At 29.0% G+C, this 21,135-nt stretch overlaps 1 protein-coding gene across 1 annotated transcript in view; it reads right to left on the minus strand.

Annotated features, from left to right (window-relative positions):
* The window catches only part of LOC142330879 (protein still life, isoform SIF type 1-like), an 84,575-nt gene extending 63,837 nt beyond the window's left edge, over positions 1-20,738 (minus strand). The window contains exons 1-4 of the mRNA XM_075376345.1: positions 20,574-20,738; positions 8,521-8,705; positions 4,485-4,603; positions 3,231-3,432 (exon numbers count right to left, since the gene is read on the minus strand). Coding sequence (XP_075232460.1) covers positions 3,231-3,432; positions 4,485-4,603; positions 8,521-8,705; positions 20,574-20,680 — 613 coding nt within the window. The 5' untranslated portion in view covers positions 20,681-20,738. The remainder of the gene's footprint in view (positions 1-3,230; positions 3,433-4,484; positions 4,604-8,520; positions 8,706-20,573) is intronic.
* Between the last annotated feature and the right edge of the window lie 397 nt (positions 20,739-21,135).

Here is a 21,135-nt window from a genome sequence, read left to right on the forward strand (position 1 = left end):
GACTGAACATAATTCTAAGGTTCAAATCCTAATAAAGGCAGTTACTTTTACATGAATTTGAATGCTAGATCGTGGATATCAATGTTCTTTGGTGGTTGGGTTTTTAATTAACTATACATCTTTAGGAATGGTCGACCTGAGGCTGTACAAGACTACACTTCATTTACATTCATACATATCAGTTTCATTCATCCTCTGAAGTAATACCTTACGGTGATACTGGAGGCTAAACGGAAAAAAGAGAGAGAGGACTGAGAAAAATGGAAGATGTTTACTTGAAACTTTTGAAATGCATATTCACAACACAAAAAAAAATTAAGGCACTCTAAACTGAAATATACTTATTTCTTCTCTTTGCTGAGATGAACTCAATTTAATAAAGGAAACACCTTGATTGAATTTACAAAATATTGTTCCTTGTTAACGACTAAAAACTTGGTACTTCTACAAATGTAAGAAACTAGATCAATAGAAATAAGTGATATTTTGTGAAAAATTCTGTTCAATAACAGAAATAAATTTCTTATATATTGATCATTTATGAAAATAACTTAAGTTTTCATTAAAGTAAACAATTTAAGTTTAAAAAATAGATATTTTCAGTCATGTTACAAGCAGATTATGCATTTTTTATTAAATATATATTCTACAAATTTCATTCTAAAAATTCAATGATTTGCAATGAACATAACTTATTTTTATCTATAGAGAATTTGCTTACTATTACATTGTTATATTACTATTACTATTGTATTAATATTTCATTGTTAGGTGAGTTTTATAAGTTAGGCTTGTTTATATAATGATCTGAAAATTTATGAAAACTAATGACTGTCCTCAGTAACACATTAAACTGAAGCCCCTAACAATCTAAATGGTTCTCAACTACAGGAACTTCTCAAAAAGAAGGAAACCTAAAATATTACTGGCAATGAAGCAAACATTTTTTTTACAGATATGTTTTACTTGATGTTTGGTTTGATATACCACCAGCTAATTTTTCCTATTTCTAGGAATGTTAAGGGCTAGTATCTGGCACATTAAAACACACAACTTTACAACTACCTCTCTCAGAAGAAAGATTATATTTCAAAGCCTCAGAAACTAAATTGGAATAACTGAAAATGAAATACAAATAAATGTATAAATCTTTTCATATTAAAAATTTGAAGCTAATAATGGATTATGATAGATATAAGCAGAAAGTTGAGAATGATTTTTCTTTATTAAAAAAAATCCCATGTAGCATGTTGGAAGGTGGAGGTAGATTTCACCGTTCTAAGTAGGGGATAAAAAAGATTTGCACCTTAAAGTTAAGAAAAACTTCAAATTTATTCAATATGACAATGGTTGCATGTGAAAAAGAGTTTCACATGTTTAGCATACAAGTCCCATCTTCTTAAAATTACAGCAACATTTTGGTCATCCCTTGCCGTAAGGGTTGGTCATATCAAAAATTATTTCAGATAAAAGTTTTAGGTAATGTTTAAAGGACTAATGACTATTTTAAACCAATTCGATACTATGCCTACTAAGGGAGGATGATTTCCTTGTCTTTGAAACCCCATTTTTCCACCCCTGGGCCAATGGTTGGTGATATCAAAAGATTTTACTTAGATAAGTTTTAGACCCATTCCCAGTACTAATTGAAAATCCCTGTTTCTTAAACATTTGACTTAAGATTAACATCATGTCTAAGATTTACATCATTTACAAATATCATCAGATGCTTCCTCATATCAGAGCTTGATCATCAGCAAAAAGAATATATAATATATACTCATCATTCAAGCTCAGACTGTAAAATGAAAATATGTCCATTTCTTTATAACAAAACCCTCACCTTGAAAACTTCTTATATAAAAACATTAAATAAAGTTGGAATTAAATAATATCCTTAGTACAAATCTTTAATCTAAAAATTTTTGGAAATTACCAACCAACCATTCTCTTATTGCTATTTTCATACAAATATTTGATGAAGTTTATTAGTATGCAATAATTCAATTTTAAAGGTAAAAATTATTTTTATTTATTGATTTTTTTACTTCAAAAAGTACAGTTTTACTTTTCACATTATCTAATGCTTTGTTTAGCATGATTTTTTTTTCAAATTTTTGAAAACATTATGAGCATTAAGAAAGGGAGATTTATATTATTTTTAAACCAGGAATGATTTACAATCAATAATTTTTATATATGTTAGATAATTTTATTTGCTCCACAAATAAAATTACCTAACATACAGTGCAGAAATCAGTGATTCTATTGAGTCAATCACAATAGAATTCTGTGCTTAGTAACAACTGTTATGAATCCATAATAATAAAAATGACATTGACAACATTAAATATTTAACTTATTTTTACTATCTGAAGAAGTTTGTATGTATTCAATGTAGAAATATTTAAACAATATTGTGATCAGTGATTTGATAAATAATCAATGATTAGTGTTAAAATTTGTGTATAATTAGTAAGTATAGTCTAACAGTAACATGTTTGAAAAACTACATAGAAGACAACTAGTCATTCAACAATGAAAATTATTCAAAACTGTAACTTTTAAAAACATCAAACCAAAACAAATTTTGTAAATATAATATATTTTAAAATATAATTTTCACTGAAGACAGTTATAAGGACAACTGAAAGAGTTTTGAATTAAGCTATAATTATAACAAGGTTATATTTATAAAATTTGGTTCAGTTTGTTATTTCATAAGTCCATACATTTAAATAACTAACATCATTTCAACAGATTTCTTCATACACTACATAAAACTAAAAATGTGTATAAATATACAAAAAAGAAAATATTATCATGATACCTCTATTATGATAATTATATCACACTCCTGTATGATTTTATGATACTCCTGTAACATTTCTTTTATGAATAAAAGGGGGTACATAGAAGCAGGTGTTGTCAAACTAAAACTGGACTCTGAATTAAAATTCTAGTCATGTCTAAAATTGGAAATGTTTGATACTGGAAAGATACTTAGAATGTATTCTGATTACAACAAAAGTAAAGATACTAATTATTATAATAAACATACAAGTAAATGTAAGAAAAGTTCTAAAATCAATAATTACAACAAATTATTGTATCATTGAAATAACACATATATTAAATTAGCACATGGGTGAAACCATATGAAAAAGTAAAAGTTAATAGTTAATTATTTATTTACGTCACTATTTAGTTATAAATTGCTTATTTTTTACCTCTATACCGAGGATCCTGTGCTCGAAGTCTAGCATACTGATCAGCAGTCATACATGTACACTGAGGCTCTCTTGAGCGACTAGGTGAAGCAGGAGTTGAAAGAGGTTTACGTTTTGTTTTTACTTTATTCTGTTTATTCGGCGGTTCCAATTTGAGCGAATATGATGAGGAAGCTTTACGTGAAAACTTGAATGAGGGTGACTGAAAAAAAGGATTTTGAGTTAACATTTACACTAAATAAAATCTAAAAATTTAATTATACAGGATTTATATCAGTAAAATATTCAATTACACTAATTTTAAAATCAGTATTAATAATAGAAACTATTCAGTGATACATAATTCATTTTGTAAGTGAATTTTTTGCCATGATCAACACTAATTCATGAATCTATTTTAAATATATGTATCTGTCAAGTTTTAAAGAGCAAATTCTAACCTTTCTCTTAACATATATCACAAAAACATAGCACGAAACATTTGTTTATTGCAGTGTGATTATTAACAAAGTTGACAACAAAATTGTAGCTTTTAGTGTTCCTATGTGTTCCATTATTTCCTATTTCCTTTAAATAAAACCTAAAATATTTTGAAATTGATAATATTTTGCAATATTACTTATTTATTATGAATAATTTACAATCCTGTTATATTTTATTGACGTTTTTGAAGTAAAACGTTTAGGTGAAGCAGTCTTATTTGGTAAGAATATTGATTTAGTTTTTTGAATGCATTTTCCTAGCTACTTTATACAAGTATATGACAAAAAAATCAGAAAAACATATTTTTTTCTTTGAAATAAATTCTGCATACAAGTAATATTATACTGAATTTTCCTTTATGAATTTCACACTCCATTATAAAAACAGTTAATTCTATTAGTTACAATAAAAAATTAAACTGAGGGATTCAAAAATTTTTGTTTAATTCAGTATGAATTATTTGTAATTAATATAATGACAAATCCTTCTTTTGTATTTTTAAGAATTAGTGTGTTTTCTTGTTAGAGTGGCACTCTATTTCTGCTGAAGATCATATTGTTTTCAGGGTTAAAGAGTTAAAAAAAGGTTTCAAAAATCAACATAAAACTTCATTTCCGGTAAGTAGTATCAAGAATGCAATTAAAATAATGCAAAGTATTGAGAATTTAATTAAAATAATAAACTAAGAGTAACTAGTTAAACTAAGCGTAAATATAAGATTATAGACTAATATGAAATGAAATTGAAAAATAGATTCACCATAAGACTTACGCAACATTCACGGAATTGCTTAGCATCAATAGGTGATGTGAAATTGAGGCCCCATGTATCATTGGTCATTGTGTCTTTCCAATAAACAAAACATTCTGAAGCTTGCCCAATTCTTGTACCTGAAAACACAAAGTATGCAGAAATGAATAAAAAATATTGTGTCTCGAACAACATTGTAAACTTCACGTATTTACAATCTGATTATTTCTTCATTTTGGACAACTCAGGGATGTAGGAAAATGCCAAAAAGAAAGGAGGAATTTATTTTTCATTCCACGTGAAATAAAACTTACATTAGTACTTCTTCAGCAACAATATGAAGATTTTATTTTGAAATTAGTTGCTTTCAACAGGATGCAAACCCAATTGTAGTTTGGTTCTTGGTCTTGTCCAGTTTTGGGCCAAGCAACCCTGAGACAGTACCACTTTGACAATGCAGATGATGATGATGATGCATATATGAATATTTTAACTAGATTCAAGGTTAGCTACAACTTCACTGAATAAAGTTAATTAATGTTAATTTTCATTAACATGAAAGTTTATATCATATTGTGCTCTGATGTTATGTTTAATCTAGAGTATTACAGAGTAACTGATTGCATCTTGTAATACAAGAGCATTGCAACTGAGAGCACTCTTGAAGTATTGCAGAGCAAGTGATTGGCAATGTTGCTAAACACCCAACCTTATCTTTGTTCACTTTTTAAACCAGAAGGATGTGTACATGGCAATAGTTGAAGCAATAACTGTTAAAATAGTTAACATAGATAATATAATTTCAATATTAACAGCTAAATGGCTTAATCATACATTTTGAATATCCTGTGGCAGCGTAGCTAAAGGAAGAATACAATAGTTTTATTTTGCTTTTTTCAGAGCACATAAACAATTGTATATCAGTATGTCAAACTCACCAAAATAAGGTGGAAAAGACATCCTGAAATATCAAAACTTATCTTCAAAAATCCTAGAAAATCTGATAATAATGACAAATTGATGTAAAACTACAATTTCATGAAAAATAGAATGTTCTCAGCAGATTTTTAAATGTTTTATATAAAACAGCACACACAAATTAAAACTGAACATAAAATAATTTATCACAATGCCTGAGAAATGTATATGACCTGCAATTCATTATTTTAAAAGTGAGTACACAAACCTTACTACTTGGTCCATAGTAGTAACCCATCGGGTTGATCTAGTGGTGAACGGGTCTTCCTAAATCAGTGATTTGGAAGTCCAGAGTTCCAGCATTCAAGTCCTAGTAAAGTCAGTTATTTTTACATGGATTTGAATACTAGATCGTGGATACCGGTGTTCTTTGGTGGTTGGGTTTCAATTAACCACACATCTCAGGAGTGGTCAAACTGAGACTGTACAAGACTACACTTCATTTACACTCACTCATACATATCATCCTCTGAAGTATTATCTGAACGGTAGTTACCAGAGGCTAAAACAGTAAAAAGAAGGAAGAAGGTCCCTTTTTTTTCAATTTAGTTTTTCTTATTGCTCAAATTATTTTAAATTTTGAGTAGATCTTTTCAATATTCTTGTCCATGGCAATCAGTGATGAAATTAATTAAAAATTTAAACTTTTGTAATGACCAAGTTTAAATGTAAACCTAATTGTATGATACAATACAAAAACAACCTTCAATCATTAGAATAACAATGCAATTGCCTTTAAAGAAATAAATATTTATGAATGGTTGCAATGAAGACTGAATATTTTTGAAGTAAGTTTTTTAAATGTTTTATTATACCATTATTTCTCAAAAGTTTAAATTTTAAATTAAATTTTTAATTTTCAATTGCCAACCATAATCCTATTATTGAAGAAATCATAGATATATTTCCTGCTGTCTTCTGCCAATTAATAGCAACTATTACAATTATGTTGTTATTAAGCCTTTTTTTATTCTTATAAAATTCTTTTATCTTTTATGTGAAGTTATTTTCAATGTATAATAACAGATTTTCTGTATAATAATCTGTGCCTATATTAAGAGAGTTTGTAAAAAAGAACAGATTATAAATTAATTATTGATCTTATTTGAATAATCAAAAATAATGTTTAATCTTATTGTTTGATTAGTCAGATCATGAGAAGCAATCAACATTCTATGAAAAATACCTATTTGCTTAATGTAAATCAGTTGATGATTAATTAACATAATGGAACACTCACTGAATCAAATAAATGAACATATTTAATGCAAATTGGCTGAATTCGGAGAGTAAAATTTAGTTAAATGTTCAGAGAACAGTAAATGAAATAATTTTAATCAGTCCATTTCCATTAAATAAATGAGATTCACACTTCAATAACAACTTATGTGCATAAGAGTACATAACACAAGCATTATGAAGTTTAATTGTGTAAATAACTATTCAGTACAAATATTTCTGTTCATGTAAATATTACGGTCATGTTATAAGAAGATGACTATAATTATTGTACACTTCATATGAGAGTACCTGGAAACGAACAGCTACTTCAGATATGTGATGTTCATTATGGCAACATTGTTTGTTAATGTCAAGGGTCATTCTATCAGCATCTTGCCTTTAAAGAGGACCAGCTTTAAATATAACAGTAATGGAACAACTGTCTAGGGGCACTAAACTTGAGGAGTACTTGAAAAAGCAGAATATTAAAATTTATATGCAAAAATGTGTACTGAACCATTTTCAATAAAACAACAGCTACCAATCATGGTAGTTATTATGTAACAGCTATGATCTTCAAGTATTTTATACAAACACACTTAAAAATTGTAATATACTGTATTTCAAAAAATCAAATTAAATTAACAAGATATTGTAAAAAATACAAAAAAATCATATTTTCCCTCTCCCCTTACAGTCAACCAATAAACACAAATGAGGATATTTAAATTTATATTTTCTGCACACATAATCAAAATAAAATTCAACAGTTTTTAATTAAATAGATAATTATTTAATCCTGTAGCACTAATTTATTAGTGATGAATAAGGGTGTTTTGTTTTGTCGTTGAGTATTTTCTACATTCCATTGTTTTAACGTTTTTAGTTTTAATATTTTTAAAAAAACCGATGTTAAGTAAGGACTTATTGGTGCAAGGAAGGGGCCTGGGCAAGTCATCTAAACTCACAGATGAGTGCCCATTTATAAATAAACCAGCCCATTTTCCTTTCTCTTAATTCTTTCTTGCTCATTACTAGTTCTTTGGTGTACGCAATTCTGTTAAATCCTGTATCCCAGGACCTTGATACATTCTTTTTGTTATCTGGTAATGAAGGTACCAGTGGATGAAATCAGGGACTCCATTTTCTGTCTATTGTAGTTATACAATAAATAATTATAAACCTTTAAAAACCTATCTCCTTAGAAAATGTCTTCTTCCATTAAAACAACAAATCGAAGAATGGAAACAGCATAACTAAACACAACATCACATCTAAATTTTATTAAATTACCTACCTGTAATAAATAATCAAATTTTATGTCAACAAATAGGTAGATCATTCCAGACTTATTTCAAAGCTCATACTAATATGCTTATACAACATAACATACTACTTACTAAACTTGATAAAAAAAAGCACACGTATACAAAAATAGATACTATTTCAGTGGTTTCTACATATATTATTATAGATAAAACTCAACTCATTTAATAAAATTAAAATTATATATCCTTCTTGATTACATGATCACATGGCTCAAAAACTCCAAGGAGGTTTCTCCTCCATCCAAATAGCTTATTCACTCCCCTTCAAGTACACTATTTCAATCCCAGTTAGCGCTATTTAAACCAGTCTGTTAATACTGAAGAATATCGAAAAGTGTTCCATGGTAGAATGAATTATGTCAATTCATTATATAACAAAAATAATAATTTTTAATAATTTAAATAAATCGAAGATTGAAACCTTTTGGTACTAGAGGGAATGATAGTATTACTTTTTAAAGAAATAATTCATCAATTTTATCCTTATAGCTTATTAAAAAATATATTGAAATAATCGCATATATATTTACCTGGCTGAACAAGTCGTACATCAAGTATCTTGTCAACCTGGCTGTTGTAAGCAGTGATGTGGAAGACACATTCTGGTGAGTCCTGTATACACGTTATATTAACTGGTACCAGGTCCTCAGATACTTGCTGCCATTTCACACTACCAGTCCCACTGGCACTGACATGAAAAACCTCTGCCCATAACCTATACATAATATATATCTTATTAAAAATAATACATAAGAGTAGCTGTAAGTTATTTTATTATTTTTTTCTACTATTATTAGGAATTAATGATTTTCACAGAATGGCAGCATCTCACATTTTCATCTGGAATATCCTGGTTTTAAATCCTAGTAGGCTTGATATTTTTAAAATGTAACAAAACATAAATTCGCTTATTACATATTAATTGCTCAATGAATTTTTAAATACTGTAATACTAATTAAAAAAATTTAAAAACTTTGAGTTATCTGCAACTCATTCAACATGTACATAAGTATGAACTCAAAAAATATTCATTAAATACCTTCTAAATTGTTTATGTCACAGTTATTTTTTAATATTTAGTATTTTTATGTATTTATTTTAATATTATTCAAGTTTTTATATTTTAAATATTTAATATTGTATTTAACCAGACCTATTTTTTATTTTATAATGAACTGTATATTTCTTGATGCTCTGCTCAAGGTTTTACTACAAATTCTTTTGATCCCTTCAGGTAAATAATTTAGCTTTTTTTTTGTACATGGATTAGCATATCTAATCCATTTTTGACATGATCAATGACATGATTAACATATGATACCACTGAATTTTGGATTATAATATTTACAAGAATTCTTTTTTACTGAGAAGTAACTACAAAATAATATTGGACATTTAAATATTTAATAAACTGCAATTATGAGAACTTAAATTTATTATTGAATATTGAAATTTGTATTTTATAATAATTTTTAATTTAATTTCTTAAATGTAGTGGTTGTACTAAAATATTAAAGAAATATGAGTATTTTAAACTATTTACTACAGGTTACATGCAATCAAGTAATTGGAAAATAAATAAAAATAAATTCTTAGGAAAATTATAAATACAAACATTTTACTTTATGTATTTAAAGAAATAAATTTAATTTACATACTTGTTTAAAAAAACAAAACTGCAGTCGTTTTTTCTACGAATTGCATTTCAATGTATTACAAAAAAATTGACTAGTTTTCCATTTGCTAGGATTAAAGAATAAATTAATTTTTAAAAAAATACATAAAAAATAATTTATGGGATAAAAAAACAATGACGAATGATCTTTGTACTTTTATATACAGAGTGTGTGTGTGTGTGTGTGTGTGTGTGTGTGTGTGTATTGTTCGTATATACAGGATAATTCAAGAAGAATATCTTTCACATGTTCTACTGGTGAAAATAAGGAATAAAATTCATAATAAGCATAGTTTCGGAAACCGCATAGGTTTCCGAAACTATGCTTATTATGTCGAAAGATTTCGTCCTGATTTCTGCACCTTTGGTAATTTTAAGCCAAACTGTAATTCTTGGGACTCAAATGAAGGAGTAACTTTACTGTTTTTATATAAATTCTAACCAGAAAAACTGAAAAAAGAACAGCTCCTAGAATGTATTTTTAGTAGTTTTCATGAAATATGGGGTAAAAGACAAAAGACATTCCTTATCGCAATGCAGTTCAGATTCTCATCGAAAAATTTCAGGCAAAAGGCTATGTTGAAGACGCTGATCGAAATGGAAGACCACCTAAATTAAACGAACATAAGCTGCTTGATATTTCGGATGCTAAAGCCGAAAGTCCACCAAAGTCAATGCGTAAGTTAGCACAGCAGCAAGATATCGGACTTGCTACCGCACATAAAGTTATAAGAAAAGAAATGAAACTTTTTCCCCTAAAATTCAGTTGTAGAACTGAATTGATTTCACTTTGATATAGAAATTAAATTGGTTTCAGTTCAAGTACTGAAAGCTACAGATCATGCCAAAAAATTAAATTATTTTCATTGGTTTAAACATTTTATTGACCAAAATTCCGTAGGTATCCTCGACATTACGTTTTTTTACAGATGAAGCGGGGTTTCATCTGGGGAATATATTAATTCTCAAAATATACGACCGTGATCAACAACTAACCCCGTCAGGAATTACCCGAGCAACCTTTTTACACGAAGCGAAAATTGGAGTCTGGGTCGGTGTGAGTAGAACGTGCATTGTGGGTGCAATATTTTTTGAAAATACGATAATTAATAGCGATCGTTATTGTGCTTATTTAACAAATTTATTAGTCAGTTAACGGAAGTGAATATCAAACACAACTGGTTCCAACAAGATGGCGCCACAGCGAATACAGCTAATAGGTCAATGATTTTTTTACGAAATGTTTTTGGTGAACGAATCATTTCGAGGGGTTTGTCACCTGCACGATCTGAATCCACCAGGTTCCTTTTTGTGGGGGACAGCGAAACAAGCAGTGTGTAATACAACAGGTCATGCACGATTGGCGAACTAAAAACTGCAATAACGGCATCCGTGTCGAATAATATGTCGCCTTGGTTCAATAACTCGGTTAGGTTTAATTATTCTAAATATTTATTATTCGCCGGCCTCCGTGGCGCGCGTGGTAGCGTCTCGGCCTTTCATCCGGAGGTCCCGGGTTCGAATCCCGGTCAGGCATGGCATTTTCACATACGCTACAAATCATTCATCTCATCCTCTGAAGTAATACCTAACGGTAGTCCCGGAGTTCAAACAAGAAAAAAAAAGTATTATTCGATGGTCCAATTAAATAATAAATAAAAGTCTTTATTTCGTTTAAAATATAAATTATTTTTATTATAATCTTTAAAACTGTAATTCATATATATATATATATTAAAAATAAAATATAATTTTAACATAAAACATAATTTACAAACATAATTTAAATAAAACATTTTTTTACATGTATATATGTAATGTTTTAATTAGTATTACAGTATTTAAAAATTCATTGAGCGATTAATGTATAATAAGCGAATTTATGTTTTGTTACATTTTAAAATTGTATATAATATACATATATATGAAATACATTATTGTATTAATTTATTATACATTCGTAATAAACAGATGTTGAGTCTTTTAAGGACTAATAATAGAGCATTAAACAAATTCATTTCATAAGAGTAAAAGTGAGAATTTATAAAGAGAAAATGAAACAGTGTTAATTTATAAAGAGTAAGAAAAACAAATGAAAATTTTTATTTTTACAAATAAAAAAGGAGAAACCAGAGTCTTAACAATACGTACGCGACATTTCAGTGCATCAGCTGGTTAAAGTATTTGAAAAAAAAATTGAAACGTATTGCAGTGTTGTACTGATGTTGGAGGAGGTTATTTTCAACACCTTTTATAATCTATTCCAGTTAATATATTATCCGTTTCTATAAAATAATGAAATAAAAATACAAAGTAATAATTACAAAAGTTTCTTTATATTTCCGTAATTCCAGGGCATAGCAACTTTCCGAACGAACTGTATAAATCTCTACAACGACAAACATTAGCAATCTAATATTGTATATAATTACTTATTCCGTAAATAATTTACATAAAGATATTAGAAATCCAGAAAAATTAAAATTAAGGAATGTGTTCGCTTTCGGAATAAAATCCACAATTACAGCTTCTAGCTATGACATTTATTTTATTAATTCATTTTTTTCAAAACGTACAATAAAAAAGATATAATAAAAGGATTGCTTAAAAAGTTATAGTAACAAAAAGCTGTCTCCATTCACAAATAAGTTTGCTGCGGTAACCACAGTATATAAAAATCGGTATACTGATTAGTAAAAGAGAGGTATAAAGATCAAGCCTGAGTTATTGACCTGTGGTGTCATTTGTATCCTCATTGCTAAACCATCATTATTAAAACAAAGTTAAAAGAAAATTATTTTAATATGAAATTCAGGAAAATAATTAATTAAAATGAATTATATCACAATATTTTATAATATTCTAATTTATCTGAATAAAATTAATTTCATTAATCATGGCCCGAAGGTATTGATATATAATCTGTTTATATAATAGTTTCCACTTACCAACAATCTTTAATAGTATGTTCGAACGCTTTCGAATTAGTAATCCATCCTCAGGAACATTGATGTGTTATAATTATTTACTTCACATATCATTAATTATACTAACTTGAATTTTAAAAACAAAAATTATAAATATAACAACTGATCTTCAAAAGGTAAAATAATTTCAACATTATCCGTCACGTCAATATTAAGGTCTCAATAGTTATCTGAATCTATCTCAATTACCACGCCACTTACAAATCTTTCAAGTATCTTTTAAATTTCATTAAATTTTTAACATTTATTACTTACACGATTTAGCTCTTAAACGTGTCATACTTTTTCTAACTTCAATCCTTTTTTCAAAACGGAATTAGGTCATGTCTATGGGGAACCAGTTATGGGATGTACATCTAGGATATAAGATGTGTGCCTTGCGTTAGATGCTTTTCTCTGACACAACTATAATTGTTTTTTTGACATTTTATAACTGTTATTTTCGACTTTAACAGCATTAAACCCTTTAATAAAAAATTGTATATCCAAAAAAATTACAATGAAATTGTAAACCGTACGGTAAGAGTTTTGCAGATGCCATTTCTTCCGCTAAAAAAACAAAAATTTCTGTAATATAAATAAAACTATTTTTAACAACACGGTGCCGATATGAAGAAAGGTAAGACACTACAGTTCTATTATCAAAATTTGTTATTAATTTGGAATTTTCTTAAAAAAAAACATGTTTAATATATGTAATAGACGATAATAAGTTATCGTTTATTAGATAATAAACGATAATAGATAATAAACGATGTTTAAGCGTTCCATATAATAAACAAAAAAAAAGAAAAATTTGTTACAAAACTCTTACCGACCCGATTTCATTTATTAAAAAACGAATAATCATAAGAATCGTATTATTTCTGTAAATGTAATATGTATTATTCGTTTCCGCCAATTTTTTTTGTTGCTAAAAAATTATATTTGTTGATAGTCACTTCTACCCTATTTCTACTTTTTTAATAAAACTAGTATAATGACCTAATCCGTGATGTAATATTGCACTTATTACTTTGTAAGTGTAATCCACGATTTTTATTATTAAATTCGATTGGTAAAATCGAATTTATTTCTGTTTTATTTATTCCTTTTTTAATAAAACTAGTATAATCTCATGTAAACTAATACCTTTATTATTTTTTTTAAACAAGTGATGGGAGTTCAAAAAATTGTTTCTTCTTCAGTGCTTTCATTTACATAACAGCATTTATTATTAAAACAAGTTATAGTATATTTTCTAAAAAAAATTATTATTTCAAGTTCCTATTCAAAATATGATAAATTAAAGCAAGTATATAGAAATATTACGACGTAGGAATGTTCCATTCATGCAAACTTTTGACGGAACATTTCAACGTGACTTGTGTCCTTGTCATAATTCAAAATTGGATCAAGACTTTCATGCTGGAAAATCAAATTAATATGTTTGACTGGCCTGGAAATTCACCAGACTTAAATTACATTGATAAATTGTGTGTAAAAGTGTGGTTCCACGATGATGAAGTCAAGAATATGTTGAATAATCTAATAGAGTCAATAAAAAAACGTCTTCAAGACATCATTTCTGGTAAAGGAGGACGTACTTCAAACTAATACATATATTTATCAGTGAATATAAAGGCATAGAATGAATAAAAGCATAGTTTTTTGAAAAAGAGTGTTTTGTTTTACTTTGACCCAATTAATTTGCACAGTGTAGTACATTTTATTGTTTATTATTATAATAAAAATTTAGGAAATGTCTTCGCTTTCGAAATAAGATCTATAATCCTATACTATCCGAACCGAAGAAATTAAAAAAAAATTAAAAAAATGGTATCTTATACAATTTTAGCTGCTTACTCAACACGATGTCTACTATGTACCGTACGATATTATCAGTGGCCTTTTTATGAACAAATATAATTTTTCAAATTTACGTGCGGTGTTACAAGTTTCTTCTAGAATGGCATTTACGCAAAACGTTTAGAGACATCTTCTAACCACTTTTTATTCATTTAATTTGATAAATATTCGTACTGTACAACAGGCATAATTACGGTTGCTGTACAACGCTAATATACATACCACAATCAGTTATGGATTGCCCCGATCAAATTATCAAAGAAAGATCTATGTCAATTTTTGATTTCCTTCTTTTACTGCCCATTTCTTTTTTCTAAAGATAAACGTCATAAATAAATTACCTAATAAATTAAGCAAATTGTAAGAAGCTTCATCAAATGCAATAGATTTTTAATGCCTGTAATTTGCGTTACTTTAGAAATAATCTGATGTGGACACCATATGACTTCCTTGTAGGCCTATTAAAGTACATATACACATTTATTTTTAAAATGAAAAGTACATAAAATGTTATTTCTTTAATAACTTCTGATATTTTTTCATATTTTTTTTATTGTTATTATTGAATTATTATTTATTGTAATTTTTTTTTTACAATCACACGTTAATAATTATTAATAAATCAATATATTTAAATTAAAAAATGTCGGAAATGAAGTCGGATTCGAATCGATGTGCCTTTCCCTTGTAAGATCCAAATATTTCATTAATTAAAATATTATTTGGCTATAACTCTGAAACCAACGAAAATAAATACCATTTATGATGTATCGTTGAAAAGATCTCGATGAGGGCTTATTACTGCAGTTGAAAAAAAGTCCAAAATCCATTTTTTTTTGGATTTTGGGCTTTTTTGGACACTCTTGATTCAGTTGATTGCAATCAAAAGGGGAGGTGCACAAATAGATGTTACAACAGTCCTAAATCCAAAATTTCAACATCCTACGGTTAATCTTTTTTGAGTTATGCTAGATACATACGCACATACGTACGTACGTACGTACAGACGTCACGCCGAAAATAGTCAAATGAATTCAGGGATGGTCAAAATGGATATTTCCGTTGGGTAAAAACCGAAATTTTTCGCGATTTTTCCTTAACTTTGTATAAGGAAGTAAAAATAAGGACGGTTTTTTTATATTTTATATATATATATATATATATTCATAATTACTATAATAAAAACTTGTTTATACATGTTAAATAATTTTTTTCAACCCATTTTGTTACTTTAAATTTTAAAGCTGATTAATTAATTATTATAACCCTTTATTATTCCTGTGTAAGCTTTATGGCAAACATTTTATTTTTAAATTTATATTTTCAAAAAATAATAAATAAATTGAGATAAAAAACAGTCAACTAAGAGAGTGACCGTGTAATTTTGCTTTTTCTGAGAGTAAGGATGTTTAAAATACAGTCAGCCTCAATAACAAGCATAATAAAAACTTTTTGGGTGAAAATTAAATGCACTGTGGTAGAAATAGCTGGGTGACATGCAGCTGCGGACTCTATTTTCTAGATGAGAAAGCAATCAAAAATCATTCAACTCCTTTCGCTCCCAACAACCGTTAACAGGGAATACATATTATTAAAAACGGCTATGTTGTTTTGGGACTAACTGTTACTGCTGATTATATCTCCAACAATCACTGTTATTACAACAGCATTAAAAACAAAACGTTCACTTGTAAATTTTTATAAGTCCAACACCTTCAAAATATTTTTAAGGTGGGGAATACATTTTTTTGGGATAGGGGTGCGATTTTGCAAAAAATATATTTCTGCAAATATTGTTATTTTTTAATTGGTAACAAATGTGCTTAAGAAAAATACGATCTTAGTTAGGAGAAATCTTGAGATGCTCAGGGTGATGACCTTGCTCTACAGCTTCACCCTTTGACCTTTTTAGTTGAAAATTCAGCATCACTGCCCTATATATAGAAGTAATCTGTCCGAGTTTGGTCAAAATCGGTCTAGTAGTTCTGGAGATATAAGGTGATTTAGAGGCCGACACCGAACACACACACATACTACGAACATTAACATCCGGAAAATTTTTATCCACTTATTTGATTTTTTGGGCTCCTTAGGTGTCAAAACGTCAGGACCCGGTGATATCCGTATATGTCAAAATTCGACCGATTACAATATTTTCCCTTTTAGAGCTATAGCTTTGTTATAGCGCTTTCTAGACGGGAAAGTAAAAGCAAATTATTAGAACAATGTCATTTATAAAAACAATTTGGAATTAAAAAGTAAAATTACGTTTATATAAGTCTCCACTTACAGAATTTTGTAACCAAGATTTTTAAGTAACTTAAAAAACGTAAAGTAAACAAAAATCCTGTTAGTAAAAGGGGATTCCTAAAAATAATTAAAATTTTCCTCATGAGAAAATAAAAGAGTGAATTACAAATAAAATATGATGTGCAGGAAGAATATATACAATAAGTAAAAACTCTGGTTTGACCCTAAAATAAAATATAATTAATTGATACGTAACCTAAGCAGGGATGGTAAAGTGTAAATCGCTTACAGTTATGTTTCAGTGCGTCTTTCCTATTCAGGATGTACTCGTCATAAAATTATTGAAGCAATAACTAAACTAAGATATATATATAATTGTAATTTATCTTTGCAGTTTACTAATTAAAACTTATTTGTCAGCCATAAGCAAAATTCAAAGAGATTTTATTATATAATTCCCCCTTTTACTTATAATATGCATTTAAATTTCATTTAATTATAGCTTGCCAAATGAAATAAAAAACGTAAATTTGTACCTTTTTATTTACGATATAATCGTATATAACTTACTTATGTACAATATTGGGCGTGAAAAAATAATTAATAAAACAAATGTTTAAAATATATCTGTTGATAAAGTATTGTTTTCTATATATAAAAAAAAAAAATATGTAAACAAAATCTAAAAAAAAATATAAATGTTTCTTTATTTAAAAGATATCTTAATAAAGTAACAAAAATAATAGTTTTGAATTTAGTACGCAGCATTATTTGTTTGAAAATATAACAGCTCAAAATTCTGTTACTTTCTTTAAAAAGGTAAATTACAACTTATTAGAATCCTATAAAAGGGTATTATATTAAGAAAGCTTAGACGTTTTATCTAAAAAGAGAATAATATAGGTCACAGAAGTGTATATCCCGTAGTTCTCATGATAGCCAACATAAAACAATAACAATTCGGTGACAAAAATCACGTTTTTTTTAGATTTGGAGTACAATAACTGACATAATTTCCTGGATATAGGTTCTTTTGATTTTCTCAACGTTTCATGATCCAGTAACACAAAAAACAAAAATGGGGAAATGTTTATTTTGCACATGTGTTGACGTGTTTGAAGCAATAACTTCTTTTGACTAGCTGAATCAATTTTTATAAAATTTGGCACAGAGATTCGTGTATATTTTGGTAAAATTTTGGGGTCAATTTTCTCAAAATTTTGCATACATAATCCTACTTTATATTAAGCTCAGTACATGCGTACATACATCCTTAAGTAATCATTTAAAAAAGTGTTTTCCCCCAAATTCTCCCGTTTCCTAAAAAAATCGAACAAAGCTATCTTTTTATTTATTGCATTTTGATAACCGAATTTGATTTATGTTTTCCTAAGTATAAAATTATACTTAGTATTAATATATAATATGCCATATTAAGTATGGCATGTAAGTGGCCCCGCCCAAAACTAACTTACTTACTTACTTACTAGCCAACGCCCGCCCTTGGCTGTTGAGTCATTTGGCGACGTGCTCATCAATAAAGACGGGCTTCTGTGAACTTCGGACAATCTCTCAGGTGATCAGCATCCATTGTCCCACAACCACACAGCGGACACTCAGGAGACGGCAGCACATGGATGCGGTGAAGGTGACAGTCGTGGTCAGTTTTTAGTCGAAAGGCAGCTACGCTGACTGCACGCGGTAGGCCGGGGTTGATAGAACCGTCAGTGACCAAGGCTTCCCATCTCCTACCAGCGGCCGTCTCAGAGGTGCTGTTCATTCCATTTGTCTACCGCCGCATCGACCAATGCCCTGTATGAATGCAAGGACGCGGAGCAACTAGGTTGGTGTAGAATCATTCCTAATTTGGCCAGTTTATCGGCCTCCTCATTTCCACGTGTGTTTTGGAGTCGAATGGTTCTTGAGTTTGTAGCGAGCTCGAGGAAAGTGGTTGAAGTTCTGGCTTGTGCACAGGGATGTAGTGTCCACGGGTTGAATATCATATTTCCTTAAAAATTTTTCATTGCAGTGAGCGGAGCCGTCTGTGTCCTCAGCCTAAAATCAGCTAGCTGGTAGTTGGTCCATTGATGCTTAAAGACTCGCCTAAAAACGCTTCCAGAATCTCAATGCTACCCTTTCTCGGTATGACTGTGAGGCTCAATCTGAGTCTGTGCCTCCATGGCTGCAATAGGAATGTACTCAGCAGCGCTTGTGATTACCTTTAAGGCCGCATTTTGAACGAGGTCGAGCTTGCTTAGTGTGCTAGCGCTGGCTTTGACCATCATTTCGCTCCCGTATACTAGCACAGATGTTATGTACGACTTGTAGGTAGTCGTGTAAATCCTGATTTGCACCACACCCTGTGGCTATCAGTCTTCTTCGTAGGCGGGTTCTTTTTACCGTCTTTTCCACACAGTGGTCCAAGTTTAATGTGGAGGCCCCATGTGGAATCCCTAAATGTGGAGTACCCGTCTGTCCAGTTGAATCCCTAAATATTTGGATACGTTGCTTTCTTCCGTTGTATTGAAGATGGATCTGTGGTATTTTTGTTGACAGAGAGAAAAGCTGAAAAGCGGTTTTTGATGTATTCACTGTCACTGCGTTTCGCCTCGCCCATTGTCATATTTTTATCAGAGCCTTGTTTAAACAGACCTCGAGTAAAGAGATGGACCCTTTGGTTGTCCAGAAAAGTAGTTCGTCTGCATAATGGAGTGCCTGGACGACAAGCTCGTTTCTTACCGTATCCAGGATATCATTTATCCTCAACAAAAAAAACTTTGGAGGCAGTATTGGGGTGCTGAAAAAAGTAAAAATATATATATATTTTTTAAACCTTTTCCACGTCTCATTTTCATTGAAGTCTTTTGTCATTCATTTCTTATTTTTCTACTCCGATATATAACCTATATCAGGTAATATAACAAATTTGTTGTCGGTTTTTTTAATTACAATGGCAAATTCTGACCAGATTACGGGACTGTATGATGAATTAAAATTACAAGTGATTTGTTTTTAAGTGGTTATGTAAGTAAACTAAGTGTTTTTCGAAATGGTACCGACTCAACGATCCGAAGTAATAATAATATTATAACTTAAAATAATTATAGCAGTACTTATAATCTTTTAATAACAGATTTAGAACTTATTGTCATTCAAAGAGCTAAAATTAACTTTCTAAATTAGTTGGTTCATAGTTTTGTAATAGTTCGTCATTACAAAACTTTATATCTTTTTTTAAGTTTGTTTTGTAATGAAGGTGTATGTTACTATAAAAAGCCTTTATTTTTACGTAAATGAAAAAAAACAAACATTTTACACTCTTTTTATTGGTTAATTTGGTAGATTTGTTATCATTCATTGTGTTCGGTTGAAACATATTTTTAAGTTTATTTTTTTATTATTTTAAAAATAAAAATATTGTACATTAACCTTAAAAAATATATATATATATATATATATATATATATATATATATATATATATATAATAAATGAAGATTTCTGCCGAACTAAGATGAATGAATATTTGACTTTTCATTTTTGTTTCACATTCATGCACATGGTTTAAGAATGAGAAGTGTAAATTTCTTTATTTTTTAATAAAATCTAATTGTATACATATTTATTAGATTTAATTTTTTTCCTATAGAACCCGAGAAAGCTATTTTTTTTTTATAGGTTTTCGTATACAACATATTTTCTATTGGTAAACATTTATTGAATCAGTTATAAATAAAATAAAAATATCAGTATGCTCGATATTATACAGTTTTAAAGTATTAAATCAATTGCACGCACGCGCGCAAACACACACACACATTACCTGAGCAGATGTCCATCACGCCGGCGGGACGTTTGCCATGGGGAATCCTCATAGCGATAGGCCTTCCTAATGAGAGGAGCACAAGAGCAACTTAATTTGTTCCCCATGGCTGATGGAGTTATTGTGTTCGCTTCTGGTCACCAGGCCATGCTTCTTCCAGCTCGACTATCTCCACACACCTTTAAGAAAAAAAATAACATATTTAAATAATTTAAACACAAAAAGATATACAAAGTCCTAAATTAAACAAATTTTTTTTAGTTACTTGATACAATTATTGCTTTTTAGACATCAGTAATTATTTTGTGGGGGGAATTTTACGGTTTATCGATATGCCTCCATCCTATAAAATAACAATAAACATAAATATTTTTAAGTTACAGTTTTATGTAAAGTATTTAAATTACAGTTCCAAAACTTTTTAACTATTTTCTAATAGAATAAGTACCTACTAAAATAACATAAAATGGAATTGTAAGTATTTTAATAAATTTAATTGAAAGATGTAAAAATAAAAATAAATTAACGTGAATAGCTCATTAACTAGGTCCACAGGTATCCT

This window comes from Lycorma delicatula, chromosome 10 (genome assembly GCF_047948215.1).
Source record: "Lycorma delicatula isolate Av1 chromosome 10, ASM4794821v1, whole genome shotgun sequence".
Classification (NCBI taxonomy): domain Eukaryota; kingdom Metazoa; phylum Arthropoda; class Insecta; order Hemiptera; family Fulgoridae; genus Lycorma; species Lycorma delicatula.